The sequence below is a fragment of the Bombina bombina genome, chromosome 1 (genome assembly GCF_027579735.1).
Source record: "Bombina bombina isolate aBomBom1 chromosome 1, aBomBom1.pri, whole genome shotgun sequence".
NCBI lineage: Eukaryota > Metazoa > Chordata > Amphibia > Anura > Bombinatoridae > Bombina > Bombina bombina.
In genome coordinates, this window is record NC_069499.1 from 216,489,708 (window position 1) to 216,511,068 (window position 21,361).

General features: G+C 40.7%; 1 protein-coding gene across 1 annotated transcript in view; it reads right to left on the minus strand.

Annotated features, from left to right (window-relative positions):
* Positions 1 to 21,361, minus strand: part of ZFYVE26 (zinc finger FYVE-type containing 26) — a gene marked incomplete at its 3' end in the record, with an annotated part of 634,764 nt that overhangs the window by 451,089 nt on the left and 162,314 nt on the right. The window contains 1 exon segment of the mRNA XM_053697844.1: positions 1,039 to 1,194. Coding sequence (XP_053553819.1) covers positions 1,039 to 1,194 — 156 coding nt within the window.

Below are 21,361 nucleotides of genomic sequence, written 5' to 3' on the forward strand. Positions count from 1 at the left end.
TGCTATCAGCTTCGCTCTGGGTTCTTGTCTGCTTAGCTCTGTATCATTCACCAAGGGGCTTGACTATGAAAGTCCTGCTATGCAGGTGATCTTACCACTCATGGTATCAGCTTGGCTCTGGATCCTCTCCTCGTCGGCGGTACTGGCCTGTCTGTCTGATGACGTCACAGTTTGCAGGCAAAAGACTTCAAACTTAAGCAAGTTCTTTCAATCTTTTCCAACTTCCGAATACAGAGGTATGGTAGCTGTTGGCCACTGCTATCAGTACCCTGTATAATAATATCTGGAGGATAGTGACTTATTTCTAGAAGTATCATAAAGGAGGTTAGCTAACAAAGATTTGCGAATACCTCTGATGCATCACTGATAAATAAGATACAAGGACATTGTATTATTTTTGAGAACCCCGATACATTGTTTTATTACAATAACGTTGCAGGGTGTTTTTATGATCTGCTTTTAGTGATACTCTTTTACCTGAATTTAATTGTACTTTTTTTACTAGGATTGAATTTTTAGGATGTTTTAAGTTGTAATAAACTACCATATGTTAATGCTCTTTATACCAATATTTATTTCATGATATACCTACCTAGTGCTTTAGAGCCCTTCACCTGTTATTAATTATGTTCCCCATAATCCTATCAAGGAAGGAGATAGAAATAGGAAGTGGCTTAGGAGGTTTTTGTTCTGCGCTTTATCACTTTTTATTTGATCATATGAGCAAGCCTGCAGCCACAAATTTAAGAAGCAGAAAACTGCTTATTTTGCCTTTCAGCCACCTCAGAAGTGGCAAAATCAATTACCCTGACACTAGCTTGTTCATGGTGATTGACGCACCTTGCTCTCGCACAACTGGTTGCGTAAGAGCAGACCTTGGTATTGCACAAGAAAGCTTTTGTGCAATGTTAAATTTTGCCACTAGATGCAGAATTGCAAGTGGCAATAGCAAAACAAACAGATTCTATACTTGCGAACCTGTCTGCCTGCAATCATGATCAATCTTACCCTATATACATTTATAAATATGTTACTTACCATGAGACTTTATTGCGGCTTTTAGCTTAGTAAGGATTTGCTCAAGCTTGTAGTCCAAGGTAATATCACAAACAATACAGTCATCAGTTAGCACTGGGTAGCAGGTGTGCAAAATATCAGAGATGTTGCATTTGAACTGGCTACTTATCTTTTCTTCTGCAACAGATTACAAAAAATATAAACAAACAATTAAAAAAAGGAAAACATGGTTCAGTTTAATATGTATAAGGCCAATTCATTAAAAACAGAATTTATGTTTACCTGATAAATTTCTTTCTCCAACGGTGTGTCCGGTCCACGGCGTCATCCTTACTTGTGGGATATTCTCTTCCCCAACAGGAAATGGCAAAGAGCCCAGCAAAGCTGGTCACATGATCCCTCCTAGGCTCCGCCTACCCCAGTCATTCGACCGACGTTAAGGAGGAATATTAGCATAGGAGAAACCATATGGTACCGTGGTGACTGTAGTTAAAGAAAATAAATTATCAGACCTGATTAAAAAAACCAGGGCGGGCCGTGGACCGGACACACCGTTGGAGAAAGAAATTTATCAGGTAAACATAAATTCTGTTTTCTCCAACATAGGTGTGTCCGGTCCACGGCGTCATCCTTACTTGTGGGAACCAATACCAAAGCTTTAGGACACGGATGAAGGGAGGGAGCAAATCAGGTCACCTAAATGGAAGGCACCACGGCTTGCAAAACCTTTCTCCCAAAAATAGCCTCAGAAGAAGCAAAAGTATCAAACTTGTAAAATTTGGTAAAAGTGTGCAGTGAAGACCAAGTCGCTGCCCTACATATCTGATCAACAGAAGCCTCGTTCTTGAAGGCCCATGTGGAAGCCACAGCCCTAGTGGAATGAGCTGTGATTCTTTCGGGAGGCTGCCGTCCGGCAGTCTCGTAAGCCAATCTGATGATGCTTTTGATCCAAAAAGAGAGAGAGGTAGAAGTTGCTTTTTGACCTCTCCTTTTACCTGAATAAACAACAAACAAGGAAGATGTTTGTCTAAAATCCTTTGTAGCATCTAAATAGAATTTTAGAGCGCGAACAACATCCAAATTGTGCAACAAACGTTCCTTCTTTGAAACTGGTTTCGGACACAGAGAAGGCACGATAATCTCCTGGTTAATGTTTTTGTTAGAAACAACTTTCGGAAGAAAACCAGGTTTAGTACGTAAAACCACCTTATCTGCATGGAACACCAGATAAGGAGGGGAACACTGCAGAGCAGATAATTCTGAAACTCTTCTAGCAGAAGAAATTGCAACTAAAAACAAAACTTTCCAAGATAATAACTTAATATCAACGGAATGTAAGGGTTCAAACGGAACCCCCTGAAGAACTGAAAGAACTAAATTGAGACTCCAAGGAGGAGTCAAAGGTTTGTAAAAAGGCTTAATTCTAACCAAAGCCTGAACAAAGGCTTGAACATCTGGCACAGCTGCCAGCTTTTTGTGAAGTAACACCGACAAGGCAGAAATCTGTCCCTTCAGGGAACTTGCCGATAATCCTTTTTCCAATCCTTCTTGAAGGAAGGATAGAATCCTAGGAATCTTAACCTTGTCCCAAGGGAATCCTTTAGATTCACACCAACAGATATATTTTTTCCAAATTTTGTGGTAAATCTTTCTAGTTACAGGCTTTCTGGCCTGAACAAGAGTATCGATAACAGAATCTGAGAAACCTCGCTTCGATAAAATCAAGCGTTCAATCTCCAGGCAGTCAGCTGGAGTGAAACCAGATTCGGATGTTCGAACGGACCCTGAACAAGAAGGTCTCGTCTCAAAGGTAGCTTCCAAGGTGGAGCCGATGACATATTCACCAGATCTGCATACCAAGTCCTGCGTGGCCACGCAGGAGCTATCAAGATCACCGACGCCCTCTCCTGATTGATCCTGGCTACCAGCCTGGGAATGAGAGGAAACGGCGGAAACACATAAGCTAGTTTGAAGGTCCAAGGTGCTACTAGTGCATCCACTAGAGCCGCCTTGGGATCCCTGGATCTGGACCCGTAACAGGGAACTTTGAAGTTCTGACGAGAGGCCATTAGATCCATGTCTGGAATGCCCCACAGCTGAGTGACTAGGGCAAAGATTTCCGGATGGAGTTCCCACTCCCCCGGATGCAATGTCTGACGACTCAGAAAATCCGCTTCCCAATTTTCCACTCCCGGGATGTGGATAGCAGACAGGTGGCAGGAGTGAGACTCCGCCCATAGAACAATCTTGGTCACTTCCTCCATCGCTAGGGAACTCCTTGTTCCCCCCTGATGGTTGATGTACGCAACAGTCGTCATGTTGTCTGATTGAAACCGTATGAACTTGGTCCTCGCTAGCTGAGGCCAAGCCTTGAGAGCATTGAATATCGCTCTCAGTTCCAGAATATTTATCGGTAGAAGAGATTCTTCCCGAGACCAAAGACCCTGAGCTTTCAGGGATCCCCAGACCGCGCCCCAGCCCGTCAGACTGGCGTCGGTCGTGACAATGACCCACTCTGGTCTGCGGAATGTCATCCCTTGTGACAGGTTGTCCAGGGACAGCCACCAACGGAGTGAGTCTCTGGTCCTCTGATTTACTTGTATCTTTGGAGACAAGTCTGTATAGTCCCCATTCCACTGACTGAGCATGCACAGTTGTAATGGTCTTAGATGAATGCGCGCAAAAGGAACTATGTCCATTGCCGCTACCATCAACCCGATCACTTCCATGCACTGAGCTACGGAAGGAAGAGGAACGGAATGAAGTATCCGACAAGAGTCCAGAAGCTTTGTTATTCTGGCCTCTGTTAGAAAAATCCTCATTTCTGAGGAATCTATAATTGTTCCCAAGAAGGGAACCCTTGTTGACGGGGATAGAGAACTCTTTTCCACGTTCACTTTCCAGCCGTGAGATCTGAGAAAGGCCAGGACGATGTCCGTGTGAGCCTTTGCTCGAGGGAGGGACGACGCTTGAATCAGAATGTCGTCCAGGTAGGGTACTACTGCAATGCCCCTTGGTCTTAGCACCGCTAGAAGGGACCCTAGTACCTTTGTGAAAATCCTTGGAGCAGTGGCTAATCCGAACGGAAGCGCCACGAACTGGTAATGTTTGTCCAGGAATGCAAACCTTAGGAACCGATGATGTTCCTTGTGGATAGGAATATGTAGATACGCATCCTTTAAATCCACCGTGGTCATGAATTGACCTTCCTGGATGGAAGGAAGGATAGTTCGAATGGTTTCCATCTTGAACGATGGGACCTTGAGAAATTTGTTTAAGATCTTGAGATCTAGGATTGGTCTGAACGTTCCCTCTTTTTTGGGAACTATGAACAGATTGGAGTAGAACCCCATCCCTTGTTCTCTTAATGGAACAGGATGAATCACTCCCATTTTTAACAGGTCTTCTACACAATGTAAGAACGCCTGTCTTTTTATGTGGTCTGAAGACAACTGAGACCTGTGGAACCTCCCCCTTGGGGGAAGTCCCTTGAATTCCAGAAGATAACCCTGGGAGACTATTTCTAGCGCCCAAGGATCCAGAACATCTCTTGCCCAAGCCTGAGCGAAGAGAGAGAGTCTGCCCCCCACCAGATCCGGTCCCGGATCGGGGGCCAATATTTCATGCTGTCTTGGTAGCAGTGGCAGGTTTCTTGGCCTGCTTTCCCTTGTTCCAGCCTTGCATTGGTCTCCAAGCTGGCTTGGCCTGAGAAGTATTACCCTCTTGCTTAGAGGACGTAGCACCTTGGGCTGGTCCGTTTTTACGAAAGGGACGAAAATTAGGTCTATTTTTTGCCTTGAAAGGCCGATCCTGAGGAAGGGCGTGGCCCTTACCCCCAGTGATATCAGAGATAATCTCTTTCAAGTCAGGACCAAACAGCGTTTTCCCCTTGAAAGGAATGTTTAGTAGCTTGTTCTTGGAAGACGCATCAGCCGACCAAGATTTCAACCAAAGCGCTCTGCGCGCCACAATAGCAAACCCAGAATTCTTAGCCGCTAACTTAGCCAATTGCAAAGAGGCGTCTAGAGTGAAAGAATTAGCCAATTTGAGAGCATTGATTCTGTCCATAATCTCCTCATAAGGAGGAGAGTCACTATCGAGCACCTTAATCAGTTCATCAAACCAGAAATATGCGGCTGTAGTGACAGGGACAATGCATGAAATGGGTTGTAGAAGGTAACCCTGCTGAACAAACATCTTTTTAAGCAAACCTTCTAATTTTTTATCCATAGGATCTTTGAAAGCACAACTATCCTCTATGGGAATAGTGGTGCGTTTGTTTAAAGTAGAAACCGCTCCCTCGACCTTGGGGACTGACTGCCATAAGTCCTTTCTGGGGTCGACCATAGGAAACAATTTTTTAAATATGGGGGGAGGGACGAAAGGAATACCGGGCCTTTCCCATTCTTTATTAACAATGTCCGCCACCCGCTTGGGTATAGGAAAAGCTTCTGGGAGCCCCGGCACCTCTAGGAACTTGTCCATTTTACATAGTTTCTCTGGGATGACCAAATTTTCACAATCATCCAGAGTGGATAATACCTCCTTAAGCAAAATGCGGAGATGTTCCAATTTAAATTTAAATGTAATCACATCAGATTCAGCCTGCTGAGAAATGTTCCCTAAATCAGTAATTTCTCCCTCAGACAAAACCTCCCTGGCCCCCTCAGATTGGGTTAGGGGCCCTTCAGAGATATTAATATCAGCGTCGTCATGCTCTTCAGTAACTAAAACAGAGCATCCACGCTTACGCTGACAAGGGTTCATTTTGGCTAAAATGTTTTTGACAGAATTATCCATTACAGCCGTTAATTGTTGCATAGTAAGGAGTATTGGCGCGCTAGATGTACTAGGGGCCTCCTGAGTGGGCAAGACTCGTGTAGACGAAGGAGGGAATGATGCAGTACCATGCTTACTCCCCTCACTTGAGGAATCATCTTGGGCATCATTGTCATTATCACATAAATCACATTTATTTAAATGAATAGGAATTCTGGCTTCCCCACATTCAGAACACAGTCTATCTGGTAGTTCAGACATGTTAAACAGGCATAAACTTGATAAGAAAGTACAAAAAACGTTTTAAAATAAAACCGTTACTGTCACTTTAAATTTTAAACTGAACACACTTTATTACTGCAATTGCGAAAAAACATGAAGGAATTGTTCAAAATTCACCAAACTTTCACCACAGTGTCTTAAAGCCTTGAAAATATTGCACACCAATTTTGGAAGCTTTAACCCTTAAAATAACGGAACCGGAGCCGTTTTAAGCTTTAACCCCTTTACAGTCCCTGGTATCTGCTTTGCTGAGACCCAACCAAACCCAAAGGGGAATACGATACCAAATGACGCCTTCAGAAGTCTTTTATAAGTATCAGAGCTCCTCTCACATGCGACTGCATGCCATGCCTCTCAAAAACAAGTGCGCAACACCGGCGCGAAAATGAGACTCTGCCTATGCTTTGGGAAAGCCCCTAAAGAATAAGGTGTCTAAAACAGTGCCTGCCGATATTATTATATCAAAATACCCAGAATAAATGATTCCTCAAGGCTAAATAAGTGTTAATATCAATCGATTTAGCCCAAAAAAAGTCTACAGTCTAAATAAGCCCTTGTGAAGCCCTTATTTACAATCGTAATAAACATGGCTTACCGGATCCCATAGGGAAAATGACAGCTTCCAGCATTACATCGTCTTGTTAGAATGTGTCATACCTCAAGCAGCAAAGGACTGCAAACTGTTCCCCCAACTGAAGTTAATTGCTCTCAACAGTCCTGTGTGGAACAGCCATGGATTTTAGTTACGGTTGCTAAAATCATTTTCCTCATACAAACAGAATTCTTCATCTCTTTTCTGTTTCTGAGTAAATAGTACGTACCAGCACTATTTGAAAATAACAAACTCTTGATTGAATAATGAAAAACTACAGTTAAACACTAAAAAAACTCTAAGCCATCTCCGTGGAGATGTTGCCTGTACAACGGCAAAGAGAATGACTGGGGTAGGCGGAGCCTAGGAGGGATCATGTGACCAGCTTTGCTGGGCTCTTTGCCATTTCCTGTTGGGGAAGAGAATATCCCACAAGTAAGGATGACGCCGTGGACCGGACACACCTATGTTGGAGAAATAACAAATTAAATTAACAGTTTGCTTGAGATATTCTTAAGAGATAAATAAAGGCAGAAATAGGATAAAGAGCCTTGTTGGATGTTTTGCTTCATATACTATCACAAGCAGAAGTGGTGTTTGAATGTAGAAATATGGGATAAAAGTACACGTTTACTTATATATTTATATTGCAAAAATGCTACTTTTTATAACTGAAATGCTTTCATGTGCATTTCAATTTCAAGTTGTATGCCTATTTAACTATTCCAACCGCTTTAATACTGTACAATTATACACGTTTAAATACATGCAGTTTTTTTTGCATATTAAATTGAAACCATAAGAGATTTTACAGCAAATATTCCCACCAACCTCAGATCTAGCAAAAAAAAACTTCTGACTGTAATTGCAATGTGGAAAAGGCAGATACTAAAGTGCACATGCACAATATCTTTGTGTCTCAATGCAAGGCGCAGTCATACTGGTTTGTGAAAGCTTCCAATTGGCTGTAGCTTACTTACAAAAATAAGCTCTGCAACAAAGCTAGTAGGCTGAAAGTATATATAGTTTTTCTAAATAGCTACATCATAATAACCTGATAAATTTATTTATTTATTGACACGATGAGTCCATGGATCATCTAATTACTATTTGGAATATCACTCCTGGCCAGCAGGACGCAGCAAAGAACACCACAGCAAAGCTGTTAAATATCACCTCGCTTCCCTCCAACCCCAGTCATTCGACCGAAGCAAAGGAGAGAAAGGAAGCAAAGGAGAGAAAGGAAGCAACAAGGTGCAGAGGTGTCTGAAGTTTATAACATACCAACAACCTGTCCAAAGAACAGGGCGGGCCGTGGACTCATTGTGTCAAGAAATAAATAAATTTATCAGGTAAATTTTGTTTTCTTTCTAATGACACAATGAGTCCACGGATCATCTAATTACTATTGGGAATCAATACCCAAGCTAGAGTACACAGATAAGGGAGGGACAAGAAAGGGAACCTAAATGGAAGGCACCTCTGCTTGAAGAACCTTTCTCCCAAGAGATGCCTCAGCCGAGGCAAAAGTGTCAAATTTATAGAACTTTGAAAAAGTGTGAAGAGAGGACCAAGTTGCAGCCATGCAATTCTGTTCCACAGAAGCTTCATTTTTGAATGCCCAGGAAGAGGAAACAGTTCTCGTAGAATGAGCCGTAACTCCCTCAGGAGGCTGCTGTCCAGCAGTTTCATAGGCAAAGCGAATGATACTCTTCAGTCACAAAGAAAGAGAAGTAGCCGTAGCTTTCTGCCCCTTACGTTTCCCAGAGAAAACCATGAACAGAGCAGAAGACTGATGAATATCCTTAGTCACCTGTAAATAGAATTTTAATGCACGCATACTGTAATGCTGAGAGCTCTGAAACTCTACGAACAGATGAAATAGCAACAAGAAACAAAACTTTCCACTTTACCACTTCCTTGCTCTAACGTAGGCAAAGAGAATGACCGGGGTTGGAGGGAAGGGAGGTGATATTTAACAGCTTTGCTGTGGTGCTCTTTGCCGCCTCCTGCTGGGCAGGAGTGATATTCCCAATAGTAATTAGATGATCCGTGGACTCATCGTGTCATTAGAAAGATGCATTATACTTAACGGGATGCTGCCCCCTTCCCCCCTCATCTTTTCAATTATTATGGAACCTCTTGCGACAGCGGTTCGTACCTCACAGGATATCCGGGGGAGCCTCACTTACCTCCGCAGTTCAAAAATTCGCTCTGACCGAAGACGACCTTACAGTCATTCTTTTGGAAGCTGACTATTCCCTGAAAGCTCTCTTTAACCTCCTCAACTACTTTGCCATCATCAGCTTTTAGAAGCTCAACTTGAACAAAATGGAAGCCTTTATGGCTAATATCCTGAATTCTGAGGTTACTTCTCTCCAAAGACTCTACCCCTTTTTCCTAGTCCACCACTTCCCTAAAACACCTAGGAATTCTCCTCTGACATGCGATCAATAATATCTCTAAATTAAATTCCACTTCTAAAAGTAATTAGAAGATTCACTGGATAAATGGGATTCCCCCTCTGTTTCATGTTTGGTGAGAGTTGCGGCAACAGTTCCTAGACCTCTACTTTACAAATTCCAGTCACTATTCTCTTCTTGCTTGTGGCACTGCAAGAGGCCTAGTCTTGCCCTTCTCATCCTTCAAGCCCCATTACGTTCTGGGGAAACATCTATGCCTAACATTCTCGCTTTATTTCAGACGGCTGCTCTTTCTCATGTCCAATCTTCGAACAACCCCAACCTCCACTGTAAATGGAAGGAACAGAGGCAGGTATACTTTCCACAGGCCTAGACCTCCAACAGCTGCTGATATGGGTCTCTGCACATTCTAGGCCTTCACATTGGCTTTTGAATCCCATCACAAGGTTTTGTTTCACCACTTGGAAAAAAATGATGTCTCCTTCCATAAATAGCTTTACATCCATCTCATATTCACTAGTTGGAGAGGCTTATTGATTTTACACATGATACACTTTCTGGTAGCTTGAAAACCAATGGTATCCAAACTATCAGTAAACTGTTTAACAACGACAACTTTTTATCATTTGTTGAGCTTTAGCAGAGGTACCAATTGCCTTCACACTTGTGGTTCGAGCATTTTCATCTTCAAAGCCTTTTGGTCTCCAGGGGTTTTCATGTGAAAAACAGCGATCAGCTGGACATATACATGTTAAACCCCTTATGACTTGCTATCATTTCATACTTAACGATCAGCTTTTCCTCACAGGAGGCCCTATGGTGCTATAGGAACGAGAACTGTACACCAATAAATCAGCAGGCATGGTTCAAGGCATTCTCAGCCACTGAGAAGGCTCTCTGATGAGTAACTATGTAAGAACTTCATCTCAAAATTCTACTTTGATGGCACTACATGCCACAGCGCTTAGCTCAAATATCTTCTCTGCATTCATATTTGGTGAGATTGCCCTCGCTTACAGCACTTCTAATCCCTAATGCATCATCTGCCATCCCTGAAATAGATCTTTCTCTCTTGGTCCCCTGTTGGTGACTCTATTCCATGCAGACCTCCCCGCTTATCTCTAGCACAAGAGCAGTTGTGCATCATTCTTTTCTCATCCGCCAAACTCTCACATCTCTCTGATATAATGGACTCGGCTCAAATCTATGGAGGTCTTCTGCACAAAGCCGTCTCTGTGTAATGTAACCTGGTCTCTATGGCCCTAAACCTATTACATAAATGACCCTAGGTATAACCTCCTTATCCCTTTTACACCATTGGGGTGTTGGATTTGAGGAAAGGGGAGAGAGGATTTATAAAAACCCCACTTAATGCAAAGTTACTGTACATATAGCTCCTGAATGGCTTTGCTCTATTGATCAATGCTGGCCTTTTAAGGGTATTCTCATTCCTGTATTTTAACCCCTAATATCCAAACTCGCCTAACTATGGCCCTCTCTACCTCCCTATACTAAGCTATTTCTCTTTTAATTACTCTATCTTAGAGTATTTGTCCTCCTTTATACTTAACATTGGAGCGATATTAAACCACATTCCACAAGGAAACTATCGGCTAGATTACGAGTTTTGCGTTAGAGGCTATGCAGTGCTAACGAGCAGTTTATGCTCACCGCTCACTTACAGACAGCGCTGGTATTACGGGTTTTTACAAACCCGGCGTTAACCGCAAAAAAGTGAGCGTAGAGCAAAATTTTGCTCCACATCTCACCTCAATAGCAGCACTGCTTACGTTAGCGGTGAGCTGGTTAAATGTGCTTGTGCACGATTTCCCCTGAGGAATCAATGGGGGAGAGCCGACTGAAAAAAAAACTAACACCTGCAAAAAAGCAGCGTTTAGCTCCTAACGCAGCCCCACTGATTCCTATGGGGAAAAAACATTTATGTCTACACCTAACACCCTAACATGAACCCCCGAGTCTAAACACCCCTAATCTTACACACTTATTAACCCCTAATCTGCCGCCCCCGACATCACCGACACCTGCATTATATTATTAACCCCTAATCTGCCGCTCCGGACACTGCCGCCACCTACATTATATGTATTAAACCCTAATCTGCTGCCCCCAACATCGCAGACACCTACATTATATTTATTAACCCCTAATCTGCCGCTCCCCAATGTCACCGCAACCTACCTACACTTATTAACTCCTAATCTGCCGCCCCCAATGTCGCCGCCACTATATTAAAGTTATTAACCCCTAAATCTAACCCTAACCCTAACACCCCCCTAACTTAAATATAATTTAGATAAATCTAAATAAATATTACTATCATTAACTAAATTATTCCTATTTAAAACTAAATACTTACCTATAAAATAAACCCTAAGCTAGCTACAATATAACTAATAGTTACATTGTATCTAGCTTAGGGTTTATTTTTATTTTACAGGCAAGTTTGTATTTATTTTAACTAGGTAGAATAGTTACTAAATTTTTATTAACTATTTAATAGCTACCTAGTTAAAATAAATACAAAAGTACCTGTAAAATAAAACCTAACCTAAGTTACAATTACACCTAACACTACACTATAATTAAATTATTTCCCTAAATTAAATACAATTAAACACAATTAAATTATCTAAAGTACAAAAAAACAAACACTAAATTACAGAAAATAATAAACAAATTACAAGAATTTTAAACTAATTACACCTAATCTAAACCTCCTAACAAAATAAAAAGCCCCCCCCAAAATAAAAAAGCCCTACCCTACACTAAATTACAAATCACCCCCCCAACATTAAAACCCACCACCCACACACCCAACCCTACTCTAAAACCCACCCAATCCCCCCTTTAAAAAAACCTAACACTAACCCCTTGAAGATCACCTTACCGGGAGACCTCTTCACCCAACCGGGCCGAAGTCCTCAACGAAGCCGGGAGAAGTCTTCATCCAAGCCGGGCGAAGTGGTCCTCCAGACGGGCAGAAGTCTTCAACCAGACGGCATCTTCTATCTTCATCCATCCGGCGCGGAGCGGGTCCATCTTCAAGACATCAGACGCGGAGCATCCTCTTCATCCAAACGGCTCTTCTGGAATGAAGGTTCCTTTAAATGACGTCATCCAAGATGGCGTCCCTTCAATTCAATTGAATTCTATCAGCCAATTGGAATTAAGGTAGAAAAAATCCTAATGGCTGATACAATCAGCCAATAGGATTGAGCTGGCATTCTAATGGTTGATTGGAACAGCCAATAGAATGCAAGCTCAATCCTACTGGCTGATTGGATCAGCCAATAGGATTGAACTTCAATCCTATTGGCTGATTGCATCAGCCAATAGGATTTTTTCTACCTTAATTCCGATTGGCTGATATTATTATTATTATCATTTATTTGTATAGCGCCGCCAAATTCCGTAGCGCTGGAATTCTATCAGCCAATCGGAATTGAAGGGACGCCATCTTGGATGACGTCATTTAAAGGAACCTTCATTCCAAAAGAGTCGTCGGATAAAGAGGATGCTCTGCGTCAGATGTCTTGAAGGTGGACCCGCCCCGCCGGATGGATGGATGAAGATAGAAGATGGATGAAGACTTCTGCCCGTCTGGAGGACCACTTCGCACGGCTTGGATGAAGACTTCTCCCGGCTTCGTTGAGGACTTCGTCCCGGTTGGGTGAAGACGTCTCCCGGTAAGGTGATCTTCAAGGGGTTAGTGTTAGTTTTTTTAAGGGGGGATTGGGTGGGTTTTAGAGTAGGGTTGGTTGTGTGGGTGGTAGGTTTTAATGTTGGGGGGGTGATATGTACTTTTTTTTTTTTTACAGGTAAAAGAGCGGATTACTTTGGGGCAATGCCCGGCAAAAGGCCCTATTTGTAATTAGTGTAGGGTAGGGCTTTTTTTTATTTGGGGGGGGGGGGGGTATTTTGTTAGGGGGATTAGATTAGGTGTAATTAGTTTAAAGGGACAGTCTAGGCCAAAATAAACTTTCATGATTCAGATAGAGCATGTAATTGTAAACAATTTTCCAATTTACTTTTATCACCAATTTTGCTTTGTTCTCTTGGTATTCTTAGATGAAAACTTAACCTAGGAGGTTCATGTGCTAATTTCTTAGACCTTGAAGGCCACCTCTTTTCAGAATGCATTTTAACAGTTTTTCACCACTAGAGGGTGTTAGTTCACGTATTTCATATAGATAACACTGTGCTCGTGCACGTGAAGTTATCTGAGAGCAGGCACTGATTGGCTAAACTGCAAGTCTGTCAAAAGAACTGAAATAAAGGGGCAGTTTGCAGAGGCTTAGATACAAAATAATCAGAGAGGTTAAAAGTATATTAATATAACTGTGTTGGTTATGCAAAACTGGGAAATGGGTAATAAAGGGATTATCTATCTTTTAAAACAATAAAAATTCTGGTGTAGACTGTCCCTTTAAAAATCTTGTAATTTGCTTATTATTTTCTGTAATTTAGTGTTTGTTGTTTTGTACTTTAGATAATTTTATTTAATTGTATTTAATTGAATTTAATTGTATTTAATTATAGAGTAGTGTTAAGTGTAATTGTAACTTAGATTAGGTTTTATTTTACAGGTACTTTTGTATTTATTTTAGCTAGGTAGTTATGAAATAGTTAATAACTATTTAATAACTATTCTACCTAGTTAAAATAAATACAAACTTGCCTGTAAAATAAAAATAAACCCTAAGCTAGCTACAATGTAACTATTAGTTATATTGTAGCTATCTTAGGGTTTATTTTATAGGTAAGTATTTATTTTTAAATAGGAAAAATTTAGTTAATTATAGTAATTTTATTTAAATTATATTTAAGTTAGGGGGGTTAGGGTTAGTGTTAGACTTAGATTTAGGGGTTAATAACTAATATAGTGGTGGCGACGTTGGGGGCGGCAGATTAGGGGTTAATAAATGTAGGTAGGTGTCGGCGATGTTAGGGGCAGATTAGTGGTTAATAATATTTAACTAGTGTTTGCGAGGCGGGAGTGCGGCGGTTTAGGGGTTAATATGTTTATTATAGTGGTGGAGATGTCCGGTTCGGCAGATTAGGGTCTAAAATTTTTATTTTAGTGTTTGCGATGTGGAGGGGGGGGGGGCATCTCGGTTTAGGGGTTAATAGGTAGTTTATGGGTGTTAGTGTACTTTTTAGCACTTTAGTTAAGAGTTTTATGCTACGGCGTTGTAGTGTAAAACTCTTAACTACTGACTTTTAAATGCGGTACCAGGCTTGACAGGAGAGGGTCTACCGCTCACTTTTTGCCAGACTTGTAATACCGGCGCCATGCAAGTCCCATTGAAAATATAGGATACGCAATTGACGTAAGTGGATTAGCGGTATTTCCCAGTCTGGCCAAAAAAAGTGAGCGGTACACCTGTACCTGCAAGACTCGTAATACCAGCGGGCGTTAAAAAGCAGCGTTGGGACCAGCCAACGCTGCTTTTTAAGCCTAACCCAATACTCGTAATCTAGCCGTATGTTATTATTCCTGGAGCTTACTATGGCTCCCTGTTTCGCTGCTTCTATGGACCCACCAGCAACACCACCTGGACACTACCAGTGGACTTTACATCTCTGTTTTCAGAGGCTAACCAGCTTGCATTGCCTATGGTACTGATAATTGTTGTATCATTATTATTGGTAAAAGCAACCAAAATAAAAACTTATATAGGGACAATAAGAAATAAACTGCAATAAAACATAATTTATGTACGAACTTACCTGATAAATTAATTTCTTTCATATTAGCAAGAGTCCATGAGCTAGTGACGTATGGGATATACATTCCTACCAGGAGGGGCAAAGTTTCCCAAACCTTAAAATGCCTATAAATACACCCCTCACCACACCCACAATTCAGTTTAACGAATAGCCAAGAAGTGGGGTGATAAGAAAAAAGTGCGAAAGCATATAAAATAAGGAATTGGAATAATTGTGCTTTATACAAAAAAATCATAACCACCACAAAAAAGGGCGGGCCTCATGGACTCTTGCTAATATGAAAGAAATGAATTTATCAGGTAAGTTCTTACATAAATTATGTTTTCTTTCATGTAATTAGCAAGAGTCCATGAGCTAGTGACGTATGGGATAATGACTACCCAAGATGTGGATCTTTCCACGCAAGAGTCACTAGAGAGGGAGGGATAAAATAAAGACAGCCAATTCCTGCTGAAAATAATCCACACCCAAAATAAAGTTTAATGAAAAACATAAACAGAAGATTCAAACTGAAACCGCTGCCTGAAGTACTTTTCTACCAAAAACTGCTTCAGAAGAAGAAAATACATCAAAATGGTAGAATTTAGTAAAAGTATGCAAAGAGGACCAAGTTGCTGCTTTGCAAATCTGATCAACCGAAGCTTCATTCCTAAACGCCCAGGAAGTAGAAACTGACCTAGTAGAATGAGCTGTAATCCTTTGAGGCGGAGTTTTACCCGACTCGACATAGGCATGATGAATTAAAGATTTCAACCAAGATGCCAAAGAAATGGCAGAAGCTTTCTGGCCTTTTCTAGAACCGGAAAAGATAACAAATAGACTAGAAGTCTTTCGGAAAGACTTAGTAGCTTCAACATAATATCTCAAAGCTCTAACAACATCCAAAGAATGCAACGATTTCTCCTTAGAATTCTTAGGATTAGGACATAATGAAGGAACCACAATTTCTCTACTAATGTTGTTGGAATTCACAACTTTAGGTAAAAATTCAAAAGAAGTTCGCAACACCGCCTTATCCTGATGAAAAATCAGAAAAGGAGACTCACAAGAAAGAGCAGATAATTCAGAGACTCTTCTGGCAGAAGAGATCGCCAAAAGGAACAAAACTTTCCAAGAAAGTAATTTAATGTCCAATGAATGCATAGGTTCAAACGGAGGAGCTTGAAGAGCCCCCAGAACCAAATTCAAACTCCAAGGAGGAGAAATTGACTTAATGACAGGTTTTATACGAACCAAAGCTTGTACAAAACAATGAATATCAGGAAGATTAGCAATCTTTCTGTGAAAAAGAACAGAAAGAGCAGAGATTTGTCCTTTCAAAGAACTTGCGGATAAACCTTTATCTAAACCATCCTGAAGAAACTGTAAAATTCTCGGAATTCTAAAAGAATGCCAAGAAAAATGATGAGAAAGACACCAAGAAATACAAGTCTCCAGACTCTATAATATATCTCTCTGGATACAGGTTTACGAGCCTGTAACATAGTATTAATCACAGAGTCAGAGAAACCTCTTTGACCAAGAATCAAGCGTTCAATCTCCATACCTTTAAATTTAAGGATTTGAGATCCTGATGGAAAAAAGGACCTTGCGACAGAAGGTCTGGTCTTAGCGGAAGAGTCCACGGATGGCAAGAGGCCATCCGGACAAGATCCGCATACCAAAACCTGTGAGGCCATGCCGGAGCTACCAGCAGAACAAACGAGCATTCCTTCAGAATCTTGGAGATTACTCTTGGAAGAAGAACTAGAGGCGGAAAGATATAGGCAGGATGATACTTCCAAGGAAGTGATAATGCATCCACTGCTTCCGCCTGAGGATCCCGGGATCTGGACAGATACCTGGGAAGTTTCTTGTTTAGATGAGACGCCATCAGATCTATGTCTGGAAGCTCCCACATGTGAACAATCTGAAGAAATACCTCTGGGTGAAGAGACCATTCGCCCCGGATGCAACGTTTGGCGACTGAGATAATCCGCTTCCCAATTGTCTATACCTGGGATATGAACCGCAGAGATTAGACAGGAGCTGGATTCCGCCCAAACCAGAATTCGAGATACTTCTTTCATAGCCAGAGGACTGTGAGTCCCTCCTTGATGATTGATGTATGCCACAGTTGTGACATTGTCTGTCTGAAAACAAATGAACGATTCTCTCTTCAGAAGAGGCCAAGACTGAAGAGCTCTGAAAATTGCACGGAGTTCCAAAATATTGATCGGTAATCTCACCTCCTGAGATTCCCAAACTCCTTTTGCCGTCAGAGATCCCCACACAGCTCCCCAACCTGTGAGACTTGCATCTGTTGAAATTACAGTCCAGGTCGGAAGAACAAAAGAAGCCCCCTGAATTAAACGATGGTGATCTGTCCACCACGTTAGAGAGTGTCGTACAATCGGTTTTAAAGATATTAATTGAGATATCTTTGTGTAATCCCTGCACCATTGATTCAGCATACAGAGCTGAAGAGGTCGCATGTGAAAATGAGCAAAGGGGATCGCGTCCGATGCAGCAGTCATAAGACCTAGAATTTCCATGCATAAGGCTACCGAAGGGAATGATTGTGACTGAAGGTTTCGACAAGCTGAAATCAATTTTAGACGTCTCTTGTCTGTCAAAGACAGAGTCATGGACACTGAATCTATCTGGAAACCCAGAAAGGTTACCCTTGTCTGAGGAATCAATGAACTTTTTAGTGAATTGATCCTCCAACCATGATCTTGAAGAAACAACACAAGTCGATTCGTATGAGATTCTGCTAAATGTAAAGACTGAGCAAGTACCAAGATATCGTCCAAATAAGGAAATACCACAATACCCTGTTCTCTGATTACAGACAGAAGGGCACCGAGAACCTTTGTAAAAATTCTTGGAGCTGTAGCTAGGCCAAACGGCAGAGCCACAAACTGGTAATGCTTGTCCAGAAAAGAGAATCTCAGGAACTGATAATGATCTGGATGAATCGGAATATGCAGATATGCATCCTGTAAATCTATTGTGGACATATAATGCCCTTGCTGAACAAAAGGCAAGATAGTCCTTACAGTTACCATTTTGAATGTTGGTATCCTTACATAACGATTCAATATTTTTAGATCCAGAACTGGTCTGAAGGAATTCTCCTTCTTTGGTACAATGAAGAGATTTGAATAAAACCCCATCCCCTGTTCCAGAACTGGAACTGGCATAATTACTCCAGCCAACTCTAGATCTGAAACACATTTCAGAAATGCTTGAGCTTTCACTGGATTTACTGGGACACGGGAAAGAAAAAATCTCTTTGCAGGAGGTCTTATCTTGAAACCAATTCTGTACCCTTCTGAAACAATGTTCTGAATCCAAAGATTGTGAACAGAATTGATCCAAATTTCTTTGAAAAAACGTAACCTGCCCCCTACCAGCTGAGCTGGAATGAGGGCCGCATCTTCATGTGGACTTAGAAGCTGGCTTTGCTTTTCTAGAAGGCTTGGATTTATTCCAGACTGGAGATGGTTTCCAAACTGAAACTGCTCCTGAGGATGAAGGATCAGGCTTTTGTTCTTTGTTGAAACGAAAGGAACGAAAACGATTATTAGCCCTGTTTTTACCCTTAGATTTTTTATCCTGTGGTAAAAAAGTTCCTTTCCCACCAGTAACAGTTGAGATAATAGAATCCAACTGAGAACCAAATAATTTGTTACCCTGGAAAGAAATGGAAAGTAGAGTTGATTTAGAAGACATATCAGCATTCCAAGTTTTAAGCCATAAAGCTCTTCTAGCTAAAATAGCTAGAGACATAAACCTGACATCAACTCTGATAATATCAAAAATGGCATCACAGATAAAATTATTAGCATGTTGAAGAAGAATAATAATATTATGAGAATCATGATCTGTTACTTGTTGCGCTAAAGTTTCCAACCAAAAAGTTGAAGCTGCAGCAACATCAGCCAATGATATAGCAGGTCTAAGAAGATTACCTGAACACAGATAAGCTTTTCTTAGAAAGGATTCAATTTTCCTATCTAAAGGATCCTTAAACGAAGTACCATCTGACGTAGGAATAGTAGTACGTTTAGCAAGGGTAGAAATAGCCCCATCAACTTTAGGGATTTTGTCCCAAAATTCTAATCTGTCAGACGGCACAGGATATAATTGCTTAAAACGTTTAGAAGGAGTAAATGAATTACCCAAATTATTCCATTCTCTGGAAATTACTTCAGAAATAGCACCAGGAACAGGAAAAACTTCTGGAATAACCACAGGAGATATAAAGACCTTATCTAAACGTTTAGATTTAGTATCAAGAGGACCAGAATCCTCAATTTCTAAAGCAATTAGTACTTCTTTAAGTAAAGAACGAATAAATTCCATTTTAAATAAATATGAAGATTTATCAGCATCAATCTCTGAGACAGAATCCTCTGAACCAGAAGAGTCATTAGAATCAGAATGATGATGTTCATTTAAAAATTCATCTGTATAAAGAGAAGTTTTAAAAGATTTTTTATGTTTACTAGAAGGAGGAATAACAGACATAGCCTTCTTGATGGATTCAGAAACAAAATCTCTTATGTTATCAGGAACATTCTGAACATTAGATGTTGATGGAACTGCAACAGGTAATGGTACATTACTAAAGGAAATATTATCTGCATTAACAAGTTTGTCATGACAATTAATACAAACAACAGCTGGAGGAATAGCTACAAAAAGTTTACAGCAGATACACTTAGCTTTGGTAGTTCCAGCACCAGACAGCGATTTTCCTGAAGTATCTTCTGACTCAGATGCAACGTGAGACATCTTGCAATATGTAAGAGAAAAAACAACATATAAAGCAAAATTGATCAAATTCCTTAAATGACAGTTTCAGGAATGGGAAAAAATGTCAGTGAACAAGCTTCTATCAACCAGAAGCAATAAATAATGAGACTTAAATAATGTGGAGACAAAAGCGACGCCCATATTTTTTTAGCGCCAAATAAGACGCCCACATTATTTGGCGCCTAAATGCTTTTGGCGCCAAAAATGACGCCACGTCCGGAACGCCGACATTTTTTGGCGCAAAAGAACGTCAAAAATGATGCAACTTCCGGCGACACTTATGACACCGGAAACAGAAAAGATTTTTTGCGCCAAAAAAGTCCGCGCCAAGAATGACGCAATAAAATGAAGCATTTTCAGCCCCCGCGAGCCTAACAGCCCACAGGGAAAAAAGTCAAATCTTTAAGGTAAGAAAAATATTTGATTCAAATGCATTATCCCAAATATGAAACTGACTGTCTGAAATAAGGAATGTTGAACATCCTGAGTCAAGGCAAATAAATGTTTGAATACATATATTTAGAACTTTATTAAAAAAGTGCCCAACCATAGCTTAGAGTGTCACAGAAAATAAGACTTACTTACCCCAGGACACTCATCTACATGTTTGTAGAAAGCCAAACCAGTACTGAAACGAAAATCAGCAGAGGTAATGGTATATTTATAAGAGTATATCATCGATCTGAAAAGGGAGGTAAGAGATGAATCTCTACGACCGATAACAGAGAACCTATGAAAAAGACCCCGTAGAAGGAGATCATTGAATTCAAACAGGCAATACTCTCCTCACATCCCTCTGACATTCACTGCACGCTGAGAGGAAAACCGGGCTCCAACCTGCTGCGGAGCGCATATCAACGTAGAATCTAGCACAAACTTACTTCACCACCTCCATAGGAGGCAAAGTTTGTAAAACTGAATTGTGGGTGTGGTGAGGGGTGTATTTATAGGCATTTTAAAGTTTGGGAAACTTTGCCCCTCCTGGTAGGAATGTATATCCCATACGTCACTAGCTCATGGACTCTTGCTAATTACATGAAAGAAATATATTTTTTTTAAACAAATGTCCCTGTATTAAAACACTTTTTAACTTAATATATGTGGGGAGTGTCACAATACACTATAAGGCTGATTAGGCACTAGAAGTAATGAGCAGCCGATTACAGCATATGTGATGTACTTCAAAAACCTTAAGATATGGTTGTAAACAGGGCTTGGGAAACCTTTGTCTCATGAGAGCTATAGCAACCAATTTATATGAATTTAACATATTGTGTTTATGGGACAAACTGCAACAAATTTTATAAAACATAAAATGGAGGATTTTGCTACAACCTCTACATCAAACCTCAAGGGGTTTGGACTTAAAGGGACATTAAACAAACAATAAATACATTTCTCTATGGGTGCTGCCATTTTGGAATCTAGGTTTCACTGCAGGTATCTGAAGGACAGTTGCTGAACATGTGCAAACACGTGAGCACTGGAATGCAGCGAAAGCTATCTTAAAACATGGCAATACCGATGACTAGAGGGAGGTGGGGAATAACTCCAAAACTATGCTTATAAAATGTATTTACTGTTTAATGTCCCTTTAACTTTGGCTTACTTTGCTGCTGCCTAACATTACTTGCAAACTAGATTAAAAACATTTGCTGAATTTTGACTAGTGAATACTATTTAATCTCTTTTTCTGTCTTTGTCCTTGTGGTTA